Source organism: Podarcis bocagei, assembly GCF_964188305.1.
Source record: "Podarcis bocagei genome assembly, chromosome: 14".
In the NCBI taxonomy this organism is placed as follows: domain Eukaryota; kingdom Metazoa; phylum Chordata; class Lepidosauria; order Squamata; family Lacertidae; genus Podarcis; species Podarcis bocagei.
In genome coordinates, this window is record NC_138139.1 from 27,078,078 (window position 1) to 27,094,465 (window position 16,388).

The window sequence follows — 16,388 nt, forward strand, 5'->3', positions numbered from 1 at the left end:
GGAGCATGGGCAGCCTAGGTAGCAGGGTATGTGTGTGTCAGCTTCTAACATCCATGCCCCTCCACTTTTCATATAACGAGTTGTTATTTTTGCTGTTATTTGATTCTCATATCCCACCTCCCAAATAGAGCCCAAGGCAGTTAATCCGGAAAAAAATAGCATAAAAGCAACAATACAGAAAAACAATAAAATGCAACATGATGGGCAGCAGATAGACGGCTCTCCCATCCAGACATGTGCCAAAGGCCTGAACAAAAGGTCTTAAGCAGCCACCTAAAGTAACATCCATGGGGGCAACTGGATCTCCATCAAGAAGGAATTCTACAGCTGGGGGGCCACCACTGAGAATGTCCTGCAGCATGTCACTGCCCTGTGGGCCATGCCCCCGTTTAAAATATGAACAGTAAAGAAATGGGACAGACCCAATAAAAGTAAACATTGGTTCCGCTCCTTGGTAGTCAGACTATTCTGACAGCTCTCCTTTCTGGAGATGTGGAGAGTTAGAAGCTTCTCTTACACCTGGTGTATTGGAGCTGAAAGGTAATTTGTGGTTCTGGGAAAGATCTTAAGCAGCAGACAATCATTCTCATTTGTTCAGTTGGTGCTTGGTTATGTTCTGGCCCAGTGATGCACGTGGCTTGGATCTGATGTGCAGTCTGAGTTGCTAAGCAACCGGCATTATGGGATTGCCACCCGATGCTGCTGAGAAGTGGGTAGCGGAACCCCCTAGAACTGGTATCTCAAGAGGGAGCGACATATATATGTAAGGGTACGCTTGCACATATTCAATAGCATATAGGGTGGCTTGAATGCTTTCACTAAAACAACATTGCCTCCCCCACCCCCACCCCCACAAAGGAACATTATGTGCTGTGACCCAGTGAGCTCACTCCTTGCCCAGCTAACAGCTACAAAAAAATTATATATGCCCCCAAAACACACCTCGTCCTTCCCACCCAGTTTCCATCTGCTGGAGACCAGAAATCCAGAAATTTTGCAGAGGCCCCACAGATATAACAGCACAATTCAATTTAATAATCAGAAACCTCTTTCCTCCCCAATAATTATTTTACCCAAAGCACAACATATTTGTGTTTCCCCCCCAAAAAACTTTTTCGAGTTTTTGTTCTAATTTCAGTTAAAAACCCTTCTCCTTTATTTCTATTATTGCTATTATTGCAAGTATCCAAAGCAGTGATCAGAGGAGGAATGACCACTGGGCAGAGCGCAGAGAGAAGAAATGCCATGGTGCATCTGCAGCAGCACAACTGGACGCCTTCATCTGCCCCAGCTGCAACAAGACATGTCTCTCCTACATCAGTCTCTACAGCCACAGCAGGCGCTGCAACCGCTCAACAGTCTAACCTCACCCCCAAAGGCGCACTCCTCCATTGTCTCCCTAGAGAGACGGATGCCAACATGTAAGTAAAAATACTGATTACTGATTGAAAACAGCAACAGACAAACATAGAAAACACAAGCAGAGCTTTGGGGAAAGGCTGCAGTTAAGCGGCAGAAAGTCAGGATGAGGATTCTCTTTGAACCCCTGTAAAGCTGCTGCCAGTCAGTGCTGACAATACTGAGCTAGATGGACCAATGCTTTGACTTGGTAGAAGTTAGATTCATATATTTTGAAATGCGCCACAAGGAAGGACCATAGCTCAGTGGCAGAGCACCTGCTTTGCATGCAGAAGGTCTCTAGCTCAATCCCTGGCATTTCCAGGCAGGTCTGAAAAGATGGAGAGCTGCTGCCGGCCAGTGTAGACAATACTAAGTTAGACGGACCAATAGTATAAGGCTGTTTCTACAGTTGCTCCTGCCATTACTAGCTTTCCGTATTTATCGCCCTCTCCTTTCCAAAGGGGCTCAGATAGAACTCTGAGCTGGAATAAAAAATACTGACAATATCAGGGGAAAGTTCTCCAGTGTTCTGATCACTTAATCGAAATGTGCACCTCCCCCCCAGGGCTTACCATATATCCTGGGCCACAGGAGCACTTCCCTGTAATACTATCACAATCTGCTCCATTCTGGCAGCGGCAGGCAAGCTGGCAGCTTTCGCCGTAGTATCCCGGAGGACAGGTGTCATTGCAGTAGAGTCCTGCCCAGCCGGCTTTGCAGTTGCATTCTCCAGACAGAGGGTGACAGCTGACAAGAGGAGAGACGGGTATTAATGAGAAGCACCAGTGGGAAGGGGAAAGAGAAGGCATCTGATTATTAAACCGCATCATTTCAGGGCATGGATAACCGAGTGAAACACACACACTCTCAAGACGCCTCTTATCTGCATTCCCAACGCCAAATCCCCTACAGCCGGTAGTTGAGCTTGTCTGATGCCACAGAATGCTCACAAACATTTCTGCTATGTGGGAGATGAGAGGATATCTGCCCACAACAGAGTGCTGACTGTTTCCACAGTGGAAGTGAAAGGCCACTTTGGCTGGACAAAACCTCAGACACTGTTGAGGGAGTGAGGGGAGGGGTAAGAGGGTCTCTGTGCTATTGGCTGGAAATGGAGGGCAAGAAACCATTGTGCTTGGCACACAGGAAAGCTGAGAGCTGGGCAGACACACAAGCAGAGACTACAAAAGCAACATAGATAAAGCGGTCAAAGAAGTAGTGGCTCTACCAGGTAATCCCTATATTAGACCCTCCAAGTGTTCCTATTTTCCAGGAACAGTCCCAGATTTACAGAAGCTGTCCGGGTTTCTGATTTGGTCCCTGATTGTCCTGTTTTTCCTTAGGATTTCCTATTTTCTCTTGGAGAGCATGGAGTTATCCAACCCCCAAGCCATCTGAAGGCAGCCCTGTATAGGGGTGTTTTCTTAATGTTTAGTGTTTTATTATGTTTTGTATATATGTTGGAATCAGCCCAGAGCGGCTGGGGCAACCCACTCAGAGGCATAAATAGTCAAATTATCATTATTGGAATAGGATGTCCCTATTTTCATCGGAGGGTATGCTATGTGCATACACAGCATACCTAGACAGCATCTTAAAAAAACTAGACAGCATCCTAAAAAGCAGAGACATCACCTTGCCAACAAAGGCCCGTATAGTCAAAGCGATGGTTTGCCCAGTAGTGATGTATGGAAGTGAGAGCTGGACCATAAAGAAGGCTGATCGCCGAAGAATTGATGCTTTTGAATTCTGGTGCTGGAGGAGACTCTTGAGAGTCCCATGGACTCCAAGAAGATCAAACGCATCCATTCTTAAGGAAATCAACCCTGAGTGCTCACTGGAAGGACAGATCGTGAAGCTGAAGCTCCAATACTTTGGCCACCTCATGAGAAGAGAAGACTCCCTGGAAAAGACCCTGATGTTGGGAAAGATGGAGGGCACAAGGAGAAGGGGACGACAGAGGACGAGATGCTTGGACAGTGTTCTCAAAGCTACCAGCATGAGTTTGACTGAGCTGCGGGAGGCAGTGGAAGATAGGAGCGCCTGGTGTGCTCTGGTCCATGGGAGCACAAAGAGTCGGACTGACTAAACGACTGAACAACAACAAACAACAACATGCTATGTGCACATCCTTTATATCAGCAGTAAGGAACCTTTTCAGCCTAAGGGCCACATTCCATCTTAGGCAGACTTCTAGAGGCCACATGCCATGGAAAAAGGATGGCTGGGCAATGGGTGTGGCTTTTAGCTTTGGACTGCAGGCTATATTACAGTCATGAAGAACCCAGAGGTTTCTATATCCTGCCCATATCTCCATCGAGACAAGCAAGAGGCACAATTAAGTCCAAATACACATTTCAGTCAGGCAAAAGTACTGAAGGAGGGTGTAGAGCAGGGCTGGTGGCAGGTTTCAGCCTAAGTAAGCTTCCTGAGGGCCTGATAGACAAACCTCAAGGGCCGTATCCCTTCCCTGGGTCTGAAATTCTCCACCCTTGCTTTATGCACACAGACTGTCTCGCCCACACCCTCTCGGTTGGAAGAGACCCTCCTTGACAATCTGGGACAGAAGTACAATGTGGAATCCTCACAAACAAACATTTATTTGGCTTTCCTAATTTCCCCTCCTTCCCTCACCGCCTTTGTTTTGTTACCAGCAGAAGCGATTAGTGCATAATGTTGTGACTAAAAATTGCCAAGTTCTGTAGCTGTCATGTGCTTCTTCGGAGGATTCTGGTAACTAATTAAAACAATTCATCAGCTTAATAAAAAAAATCACCAGGTTTCCGCTTGACAAAGCACTCCTCGGAATTATACGCTGCTCGGTTCACACCTCTTAACATTTAGATGAAAAAGTAATAAAAAAAGCTGGAACTGCAACCCCCCCCCCATCTCTGCATCTATTAATCTTCAGGTAATGGGAACAGAAAACTAAACAGCACAGAAATAGTTTAGTTTCCCTCGTTTTGCGTTTTTCCTCCTGGCGTGCAGAACTGTACATTTCCAACCAGCTTTGCATCGGAAAGCTAAATTAAATCTTTCAAAACTAATATATGTTCCCAGCAATCTGAATTGGCCTGTTACAATTCAATTGAAAAATACGGCATCCGGTAAGCATTTCAACCGCAAGGCGGAGTCTTTTATAAATAAAAAAAGAGGGGTAGGTTCCCCCTCCCCCCAAATCTCCTCATGAAATATGAACACTTCATGAATGGTAAAAGATATGTCCCAACCAAAACAAGGGCTGCATGAGATGCAAACTGCAAGGAAAATAGAGTTAAAGCAAACTGACTGCATTCAGAAACAGGCCGAGGGTCCCTCTCCCATTTCAAGTCCACTATACATCTGGTGATATCCCCATGTCTTTTGTTTCTCACTCTCTCCTGCACAAACTCGCTTCCCAGGAAGATTTATGTTTGCGATTTCATGTGCTATTTACTTAATGCAACCTTCTCTTTGCTTTGCCTTTATTCCAACATCTACCTATCACTGATATAGCAGGAGAGCTACTGAAAGCCGTGTTTGCTCCTGTCTGTGGATCTTGATCCTATATTGTTTGGCCACACCACAGCAGGGACAGCTGATGTAGTGCCCTCCAGCTGTTTATTATTATCATTAGTATTACTGTTATTACTATTACTACTATTATTGATTTATTGATCGCATTCTAAACCACCACCTGAAAGCAATGAGGCAGTTGTTCTTGTTGATGATGATGATGATGTATTTATTAATTGTCTTCTAAACCACTGTCTCAAGGTGATTTGTACATAAGATAATTAAAAACAGCTAAAAACACAAAAACAGCAAATATGTTTAAAATAAGACACTCCTGGCAAAGACCCATTTATCTGCTGGGAAAGCCTCTCAGAACAAAAATGTCCTCAACTGTTTCTGCAAAGTGCAGATAGTGAGTTTCTGTCATATCTCGACAGGAATGCTATTCCCCAGAACAGGGTGAGCCACACTAAAAACCCTGCTCTTTCACATTACTGTGGAAAGGGCTTCTGAAATCTTTGGAACTTACAGGAGAAAGTCTCCCACAGACTGCAGCAATCTATTGGGTGTGGAAGGCAGTCTCTCAAGCAACCTGGTCCCAAGCTGTATAAGGACTTCTATGTTAGCATCAACATACTGAACTTTGTCCAGTAGCAGATTGGCAACCAATGCAACTTCTACAAACAAAGTGATATACACTGGTGGTACTTTGCCCCCACAAACAACCTAGCTGCCACGTTCTGCATCAGCTGCAGCCTCTGGACCAACCCCAAGGCTATTCCCACACAGAGTGCATTGCAGTAACCCAGCTGTGAAGTTACCAATGCACAATCAATTGTGCTCAAGCTATCCTGATCCAGGAATCATATTCTTGGACTACAGCTCTCAAGATCCCCAATGAAGTTGTTGTGTAAGAGCATTTGGAGGGTGCCATGATGGCTAGAATGTGCCAGAACCCTGGGAACTGGTTGTACATAATTAGGTGGGAATGCTAGTACTGTACAACTTCATGGATGGAACTGAACGCATGTGGGAGTTGGGGGGGGCTTATGGGTTTGTTTTGTTCTTGTTTTTATTATGCATTTTGTGTTTTTATTTTGCATTTTTATGCTGTAAATCACCCTGAGATCTTCAGATGAAGGGCGGTATAATTGATTGATTAAATCCCTACATTTTAATAGCCACAAGGCTGTTTTCAGAGAAGGTGAGCTCTCCTTTCTCAGCTTAGGTGCCCCCTTTGTCTTGAAACTTTGACAAGCTGCTGAAGAGTTGCTTGGAAAGTCAAAAGCTGAAATGCCAATGGGATGAATGAAAATAACATCTACGGATCTCTGCCTCCCGCTATCTCTTTTGTTCCACCGTGGTTGAGATAAGACCAAGTAGAATGACAGATTTTTATCAACGGGGAGAGACTAGACTCATTTATTAAGAGGAGCAGATACCATCTGGAGACAAGAATGCTTGAAGACAGTACAAACAGATGGGATGGGGGAAAAGAAAACCAAGGTGAAGAAGCAACCTGGCCAGCTCAGAAGCAGTGCAAGGTGCAAATATTCTCCTGGGAGAGTAAATGTTCAGAGGGACATTTCCCCCATTAAATTTAAAGTCTTGCTTTGAAAAAGCTCAGTCTCTATCCATCTAGATGGCAGTCTTATCGGATGACTTTAAATGATGAGAAAGCCTAAAGACACAGTATCTATTCTATAGAGGTTTGGCACCAATATTAATACTTTTATATAAATGCTAATTATTCAAGCAGGATAATATTAGCCTCACATGAGAGCTGATACAGAGTTTGTGACTGGTATGAGCTCTGAAGTCCAAGCTCTGGTGCATACGACACTACAGTCTGTTTGTTTAGAAGACTTACAGCCTGCCACGTGGATTCTTTTGCACTATGCAAAAATTTAATATTTCCCCAGAAGGGCAGATGATGACCCTGGAGCCAGAACTATTTTTAGCAGGAACTCGGGGGAACTCAGTTCCGGCACTTCTCAGATGGGTGTCATTGCCATTCTAAGGGAACTGGGTGTGTGTGTGTGTTCATGGTGAGTTCCAGCACCTCTTTTTCTAGAAAATAGCACTGCTAGGAGCCATAGCAAAAGAAGAGAACAACAGAGCTAAGACTACCAAGTTACCTCTACGGAGTAGTCAGCAAGGAGAGGGTTATGGAACAGCCTTCCCTAGGAAGCTCGCTTGGCACCATTCTTGTAGTCCTTTCATCCCAAGGCAAAGACACCTCTGTTCAGCCAAGTTTTCTTTTTTAAAAAAACACTTGCGCAGTCTACTTCTCAGTTTTCAAACCTGTGGCTTTAATCTGTGTGCTCTGTTTTTGCAGCATTTATTTAATTTGGAAGTTAATGCTTTTAACGTATGTTTTGGTTAGCTTCCCTGTATCGGGAAGGTTTTGATGTTTGATGTTTTATTATGTTTTTATATGTTCTGGAAGCCACCCAGTGTGGCTGGGGAAACCCAGTCAGACAGGCAGGGTATAATAATAATAATAATAATAATAATAATAATAATAATAATAATAATATTGTAAGCCATACAAATAAATATGTGTTATGGGGCAGCTTACAAATCAATCAATTAATCAACTTTTAAAACACTTTCACCCATTATCTTCTCTGATGTTCAGGATCTGGACACCACAGGTGGGCGGTAAAAGGTAAAGGTAAAAGTAAAAGTAAAGGGACCCCTGACCATTAGGTCCAGTCATGGCCGACTCTGGGGTTGCAGCGCTCATCCGAGGGAGCCAGCGTACAGCTTCCGGGTCATGTGGCCAGCATGACAAAGCCGCTTCTGGCAAACCAGAGCAACGCACGGAAATGCCGTTTACCTTCCCGCCGGAGGGGTACCTATTTATCTACTTGCACTTTGACGTGCTTTCAAACTGCTAGGTTGGCAGGAGCTGGGATCAAGCAACGGGAGCTCACCCCGTCATGGGGATTCGAACCTCCAACGTTCTGATTGGCAAGTCCTAGGCTCTGTGGTTTAACCCACTGTGCCACCCGTGCCAATACCGCCAAATCCTCATTTTGTTCCTCAGCCCAGCAATGGGCTCTTCCACTGCCCACATTCAACAAACATGCATCACTGCTTGTACCAAGTTCAGAAGTTGCTCCATGCTGGAGATGGGAGTCACTGGACTTGCCCAGCAAAAAAATCCACTCTTCCAGCTTTTCCTTCCCACTCTCTTCCCAAAAGAAGCTTTCTTGCTTCTTAGCTATCACTCTCACAGCTAGCAAGAGACATGATGCACATACCTGACTGTGTTTGGAACATGGCAAGGACACCGCTTGTTGCATTTCAGCCCATAGTATCCCTCAGGGCACATCCGCTCCTGGCAATGGATCCCTTTGAAACCTGGGTCGCACAGGCAGGCCCCGTTGATGTGGTAGCACTTGGCTCGGTTCTCGCAGTTGCATTTCTGCATGCACTGAAAGCCAAACGTCCCAACAGGGCACTCCTCCTGGCATCTGCAAAGGAGAAGAAGCAAAGGCAGGTAGAGGCTCAATGTAAACTGGAGATGTGGGAGAGCTTCTAGCAAACCAGTCAAGTTTAAAGAGCACCCGGCCCAATAAAAATCTGTAGCTCAGTGGCAGTTTGCATGCAAAATGTCCCAGCATCTCCATATAGGATGAGCAATGAGCCTTGCCTGAAACTCTGGAGAGCCAACACTGGTCAAGGTGTGCAGTTTTGAGTTAGATGGGCCAATGGTACAAGGCAGCTTAAGAAAGCTTGCTGCTCCTTGCTGGCCTGTTGCTCTGGATCCAGTCTGTTCCTTGTCAACATCCCCACCTGCACAGAACTAGAACATGAGAAGTGGCTTGCTGGACCAGGCAAGAAGGTCTTGCTATATTTTTGGTAGCCATCAAGTTAGCTTGATGCACCAACCTGATGCTACTGGAAGCTCGTAAGAAGGGCATAAAAATGGCTGAAGGAAAACCTGTACATGTGAAAAAATGAAGAGCCCTGCTGGATCAGGCCAAAGGCTTATCAACCCAGTGTCTTGTTCTCACTGTGGCCAATCGGATGCCCATTGTCCTATGCCAATGAGATGCCCATGGGAAGCCCACAAGAAGGTGCTGAGTGTAACAGCAGCACTCTCCCCACTTGTAATTCCCAGCAACTGGCTTTTGGTGGTCTAGGGCTTGCCGATCAGAAGGTCGGTGGTTTGAATCCCTGCGACAGGGTGATCTCCCGTTGCTCGGTCCCTGCTCCTGCCAACCTAGCAATTCAAAAGCACGTCAAAGTGCAAGTAAATAAAGTGCAAATACCACTCCAGCGGGAAGGTAAACGGTGTTTCCGTGTACTGCTCTGGTTTGCCGGAAGTGGCTTTGTCATGCTAGCCACATGACCCGGAAGCTGTACACCGGCTCCCTCGCCCAACCCCAGAGTCGTCTGTGACTGGAACTAATGGTCAGGGGTCCCTTTAGCTTTACCTTTACCAGGGGAGGCAGAACATAGCCACCATGGCTGGTAGCTCCTGCATCATCCTGCCCATGACCTAAAGTCATATGCCAATGCTCTCCTCTGAGAGCTCCCCTCTCTGTCCAAACTGAGGCTAGGAAAGCTGGAGGACTGTTATCTTTTCAAATTCCCATACAAAATGACCTATTCAGACAAATGTGCAGATTGGAACACAGCAACATACTGGAGTTCACACTTCTTCAAATATTGCATTATGGGTCTTGGCATTTGAATTTATAAAAATACACTTTTAAAATATGTATTTTGAGAGGATGAAAAAAAATGCCATAGGTTAATGTAGAAATGGTCTGATTGGCAGCCTGGAACATTGAATAGTGACATTACATGCCAAAGCATTTTTCTGCAGTCCCCCCCCGCCTTCCCGGATTTTGCCACTAATAACCATGATCTTGATAAAAGGCAGCGCAAATTTACTGGTTCCTCCAGCAGTAAAGCCAGGCTCCTACTTGAGAAGCTGCAACACAGTGCCACGCAAGGGATCGGTGCCTAAGCCACCTCCTGAGTTCTGAAACTTGCCCTACCCTGCAAGGAGCTCACATCTTCGTCTGAAATGATCTGCCATGAAGGACCACTATGTCGTATTATTAATAAAGTCTTATCGCATGGGCAGCAGGGACTGGAAATTGCCCAATCAGCATTCATTTAATCCTGCCATTGATTAAAATGTTTACTGTAACCTCCACGCAGAGAGGAGATTGTTAAATGCCTTTTGTGGGTCATTTCACAGACGGCACCGGAGAGAGTTAAAATATGATGATCAGGGAGAAAGGAATTAAACACGCAATGCTTGCCTGGGAAGGTGGGAGGGGAATGGCAATGAAATTGGTTGATGCAAGAGGAAAAGTGCTATTGCAGCTGCTGGCTCCACTGAATATGTCCCCCCCCCCCCGCGAAACAAACAACATGTCCCATTGCTGCATATTCTTACATCAGATTCTACAAGGCAATGATTCTCAAGTATTTTCAGTAGAACAGCTATTGCAACACATCCGTAGTTAGGGACGTGCAAAACTGCCCATTTCAGTTTCTCTTGGCACCTTATTTTTCCAGGCTTAAGTTCAGTTTGCCACATTTCAGCATCAGCTTACTGAAAATTCACCAGCACTTTAGAGTGCCTTTCTCCTAATATTTACACTTTCATGCAGACAGTTTTGCAAGGAAGTTCTCCTACTATAACATACTACTACTATGCCACATCAGCTGTCATCGCTTCCGCCACATAATCCTGGGAGCTGTAGTTTCTTACACATGCTGAGAGTTGCTAGGAGACCCCTTTAGGTAAAGGTAAAGGTAAAGGTAAAGAGACTCCTGACCATTAGGTCCAGTCGTGGCCGACTCTGGGGTTGCGGCGCTCATCTCGCTTTATTGGCCGAGGGAGATGGCGTACAGCTTCCGGGTCATGTGGCCAGCATGACTAAGCCGCTTCTGGCGAACCAGAGCAGTGCACGGAAACGCCTTTTACCTTCCCGCTGGAGCAGTACCTATTTATCTACTTGCACTTTGATGTGCTTTTGAACTGCTAGGTTGGCAGGAGCAGGGACCAAACAACGGGAGCTCACCCCGTCGCAGGGATTCGAACCGCCAACCTTCTGATCGGCAAGTCCTAGGCTCAGTGGTTTAACCCACAGCACCACCCGCATCCCGAAGACCCCCTTACCAATGTACAATCCACAGAGTTTCCTGAGAAGGATTGCTAAACCATGTTGGGAACTGTAACTCTGGGAGGGGAATAGAGGACTTCTCACAACTCTCAGCACCCTTAACAAACTGCAGCCCCCAGGGTTCTTTGTGGGGAAGCCATGACTGTTTATAGTTTTATCATAGTGCTTTAAATGTATATTGTGGATGAGACCTGAAGTTAAGTTTGAAAGAAGCATTCTATTGCTGAAAGGAACCGTTGGCTGAGGGTGATTGATAGCAGTCTGTATGTGTGAGGTGACCGCCACGATTTCTCTGGTTTGCAAGTGTGCCCATGTGCCCCCAAAGCTTGGCAACCCCCTGGATTACCACTTGATGCCAGTTGATTTGCATCCCTTCTGTTTACCACGGAGACTTTCCTTGCTGCAAAGTTTGCCGTGTGGTACTTCAGCTAACGCGGAGGCAGGACGGAGCTTCCCTACCTGCGTAGTCTAGAAAGCATACAGAGCTTTATGACACTAAAGGCAGGCAAAGAACTATTTCCCCTGCCACACTGGTATTTAAAAGCACAGATGCCTGCTTTCCATTCGCAGATCTTATTGGCAGGCCCGAAAGCATGGTGAGATGTCTGGAGAGCTTGCTTTCCAAGTGCAGCCTGCCGATTTGAGCATAAATGTAAAATACCGTATTTTTCGCTCCATAGGACGCACTTTTTCCCTCCTAAAAAGTAAGGGAAAAAGTCTGTGCGTCTTATGGAGCGAATGTGTGTTACCTGGAGCCAAATCGCTGTTGTCCTGTGCTCCCGGGCTGCTCTTTGGGGGTGGGGGGAGGAGCCACGGTACTCTGCCGGCAACCTCTGCTTTCCCCTGAAGTCCCGACAAGGTTTGCAAGCAGCGGGAAGGCTGTGCGCTCCCGGGCTGCTCTTTGGGGGTGGGGGGAGGAGCCACGCGGCTCTGCCGGCAACCTCTTCTTTCCCCTGAAGTCCCGACAAGGTTTGCAAGGTTTGCAAGCAGAGGGAAGATTGTGTGCTGCTGGGGTGCTTTTTGGGGGTGGGGAGCCACACTGCTCTGCCTACAGCCTTTGCTTTCCCCTGAAGTCCCGACAAGGTTTGCAAGGTTTGCAAGCAGAGGGAAGATTGTGTGCTGCTGGGGTGCTTTTTGGGGGTGGGGAGCTACACTGCTCTGCCTACAGCCTTTGCTTTCCCCTGAAGTCCGGATAAGGTTTGCAAGGTTTGCAAGCAGAGGGAAGGCTGTGTGCTGCTGGGGTGGAGGGTGGGGGTGGGGAGCAGCAAATTGCTGTCTCTCAGTGCCTCCTAATTCAACTGCAAAGGATTGCCTAACTGGATTCTGAGCTCCATTTGAAGTTTAAAAATAGTAAGTTTGGGGATTTCTTCAAGTAACAGTTTTGGGGAAATAGTCATAAATACATACAAAGCATCTCCACAAACCAGTAATAGTAATTTCAGCTAAAACTGAGCAGGTATCTGGCTCAGGAACAGTTTAAACTGCACAGCTATAACCAGACATCCTGTGTGTGTGTGGACCATGTTCCTAGTAGCTAATCTTTACTGCTGAAAAGAGGCTCTGATATTCCACTCCAACTCTATAATTCATTATACAAATTCTTACAAGTACAGTCCACCTATACTAAACCAAAAACATTGTGTTCTCTTGGTATTGAACGGAAGCTATTTATCTGCCCTCTTTTCCTCCTCTGTTCTTTACTCAGTCACTCCATTTTGAATCTTCCTTTCAAAACAACCATGCCTGTTTTGAGAAAACTTCAGAGATTTAGGAACTGGAGCACAATCATTTGATCTTTAGCTTCACAGTATTTTAATATTCTTTTGGAAGCCGCCCAGAGTGGCTGGGGAGGCCCAGCCAGATGGGCGGGGTATAAATAATAAATAATAATAATAAATAATAATAATTATTATTATCATCATCTTTTTGCTGTTCCTCCATACTCCAAGCACTTCTCATTTGCACAGCCCTGGTTTCTCTCCCTGACTATTAATATTCTTGATTAATAACAGTAAAATGCTCAAATTTTAGTTTTTGTGACTGTTGCCAATACTGACTTCCCAGTGATGATGAAAACAGCTACATTCTAATGGAATGTCTGTCCTTTTTCCATTCTCTTCATTATATACCGTGGCTCGCTTTAAAGCAGCAAAGTGGACAGGAGCCACACACTTTGCTGTTTTAAATAGTTTAGTACAAAATTTGAGTCAGATTTTTTTTCTTGTTTTCCTGCTCTAAAAACTTGGTGCGTCTTTTGGTCAGGAGCGTCCTATGGAGCGAAAAATACGGTACTCCGCAAGATGAATAGAGTAGTCAATACCATACTATATCATCCTATATTTATAGATGAAACCAAGTGGGAAAGAGCATCTAGAAATCAAACATCGATGACCTAATCTATTTACATAATTAGCTACCCTCTTGCCCCCAACCCAACCGCTCTCCTAACTGTTTAACCAACTTATTTATCTGGAGATCAAGCAACCCCCTGCAAATGAATTTTATGCCACAAGAAACCAATAATGGCTCCTTTGGAATGTAAGGATCATCGCTGTAGGAATTAACTTGCTGCAGAAAATGTCATCACTTTGCAACGTATCAATCTAATGGGCCTGCAACACCATTAGCAGCCAGATGCATTGCTCAATTAAATTACTCAACAAGCGACTAGACCATTGTCATGTTTCTTGTTCTATTTTACATGGCTTCCTTCTTATCTAGGAAGAGCCACATTATTATAAGTGCCATTGAAGTTTAATAAGTGTACAATTATTTAGGGTTGGGTTAATATATATGCCAGCTGTAGAATTAATGGCTACAATTTCACAACGTATTAAACATTATGATGCCCTCTTAAACACGTTACATGCACAAAACAATATTTGTTTCTTCCACAACAAGGGTGGGGGAACTTTCTGACTTGGGGGGGGAAGGGAGTTGATATCTTTGCCTGGTTGTGCCCCATGGGCAAACCTGGACAGGTGGTTTGCCCCACCCACCCACCTGTCAAAATCTGTTAAGCAGAGTTCCCAACTGGCCAACAGCCACTTTAGGAAGCACAGCACTTGAGGCTGGCAAAGTACTGTACTTCTTTCTCCTCTCCTACCAGCTGATGGCATAAGTGTCATCCGCTGATTGACAGGTAGGAATGATGGTGGTGGGGTGAATGGCTTTGTGGGCCAGACTGGATCTCCTGGAGGGCCAAGATTGGCTTGCAGGCTGAATGTTCCCCAGGCTTGTTCTGAAGCAAGAGTGAGGAATCTGTGGTCCTTCAGATATCCTGTGGGGGAAGAACAGCTCTCATATGCCATAAGCACTGGCCATGGTGGCAGCGGAACCCACATGGAGGGCCACACTTTCCCAACCCCCTGATCTAAGGATGTCACAAGAGGAGCTATATTGTCCTGCCAACCCGTTCTCTCGTCAGTGATAATAGTTTTGTCCAATGAAAAGAATCGAAATGGCACCCAAAAAACCGCAAGCATTTAAAAACTTGGGTGATCATGTTTTCATAAATATCATAATGGAGTACTCACGGGTAACAAAATAGCAAGGAAAATAAACTTGTTCGCTGTAATTGGTGAGATTTGGGGGAATTGTCCTCCCTGCATAAAAGATTCTAATCTTGCAATTCCGCAGCTCAAATACAGTTTCTTGCTGGCTGCAAGACTTGGGAACTGATTTCCCATGCTGTATTTCTACCAGAACTATGGCTTCCAATAATTGGGGTCCACAATGAAAGCATTTGCATTGGATGCTCAGCTCACGTAAATTTCAGTGCAGCAGGGAAGTTATCTGGCGCTATCAACTTGGCGTTTGTTGAGTTATTCAGAATGCACAGGCACGCGCCACGAACCAGAAAAAAGTGAGAAAGAAAAGGGAGCTATTCAGCTCCCACAGGCTTTTGTGACCGAGCTATTTCCCCACAAATATTTATCGAAAAATACATGTTTTATTATCTCTTCTGCAGGACTGTATGCTGTAGGCTAATACAGATTACCTTTGAAGAGTATTAGAAAGGGGATCCGGAAGGGATTGTTGTAAAAGAGCACCCATTAACAGGAACATTTCCTTGATTTATTTAAAAGGTCACCCGCACGTTATTTCACCCAGAATGGGGGATGGGGGAGAGGAATCTTATTGCAGCCCATCAAGCCCAGGGAGCAATAGGGACAGAAATGAAATTGGCTGGTTGGTCCCATTGTTCAAATTAATTGAGAACGGTTTAGTCGCAACTTTAGGAACAAAATAAGGATTTATTTATTTTTTGGGTCCTAAAAGTGAACCAGCAGCCCATCATGAGCTGAACTAGGATTGAAAGCTGCAATTACAATGGGCTTGGCTTCAGCACCCAGTTTTGGGATCCAGGGTGAACTCAGGGATGGAGAATTTTTTTCACTCCCTTCTGGACAACCTTCCAGTCCCATGTGCCGGTGGTAGGTGGAGCAATTGTTAGACCTTAGTACAGTTGGCTAGTTTCTACACATGCTTGACATGCCCCTCTCTATGCTGCCATTCAGTCAAGCAGGAAACATTAATGGAGTTTAGAGACACGTTCTAGCCAGGCATACACACTTGGGGTGTAAAGCAGAGCCAGCAAGAAGTTTGGCTTGGGAAGAGTTCCAGGGGCCAGACAAGAGCTATCCAAGGACAAATGCAATCTTCAGTAGTTCGTAAAACCCCATCTCAAAGGAGAAGCAAACTTCTGAGCCCCTAAATTCTTCTCCCGAGAGGCAATGACTGCTCACCCAGTTGAGTGGGGATTGAATCCTGGTCTTTCACCTCCTAGACTGGCTGAAAGCTCCACACTGGCTGAAATCACCAAAGAACACCTGGTCACTCAATCCTTTACTAGGCCAGTGAATGACCATCTTTACATAAGTGGATCAGACCAGCCTGAAGACATTAGCTTGCTCAGTGTAGAAAGTTGGGGGCGAAGTGGGTACACCCACTCCCACATCCTAGTTTATGCCTTCAACTATCACTTTGAAAGCATGAATAGAGCTTATGTTTCTCTTTGGGGAAAAGATAAGAGTTTTGCCATTGCCCTTGATAATTACAGTGGTCGTATTGGGGACCTTCACTCATAGATCCATGAAAGGTTGATGTCAGTCTACAACGGCTGTCCCCAGCCTGGTACCCTTCAGATGTTGTGGGACTACAACTTCCATCAGCCCCAGTCAGCATGGCCAACAGACAGGGATGATGGGGGTTGTAGTCCACTAATCACCTGGAAGACACAAAGTCAGGGATTGCTAGTCTACAGAAATATATCATTTGGGACTCTCAGGTGCTTTGAACAGTCTTTCCACTCTCCCATCTAGAAATGCTGGA

The 16,388-nt window shown here is 45.4% G+C and overlaps 1 protein-coding gene across 7 annotated transcripts in view; it reads right to left on the minus strand.

Annotated features, from left to right (window-relative positions):
* The window catches only part of MEGF11 (multiple EGF like domains 11), a 343,630-nt gene that overhangs the window by 99,308 nt on the left and 227,934 nt on the right, over positions 1–16,388 (minus strand). For all 7 annotated transcript variants that reach the window (XM_081171061.1, XM_081171057.1, XM_081171059.1 and 4 more), the window contains 2 exons: positions 8,166–8,378; positions 1,974–2,148 (listed from right to left, as the gene is read on the minus strand). In XM_081171061.1, the coding sequence (XP_081027187.1) occupies positions 1,974–2,148; positions 8,166–8,378 (388 nt within the window). The remainder of the gene's footprint in view (positions 1–1,973; positions 2,149–8,165; positions 8,379–16,388) is intronic.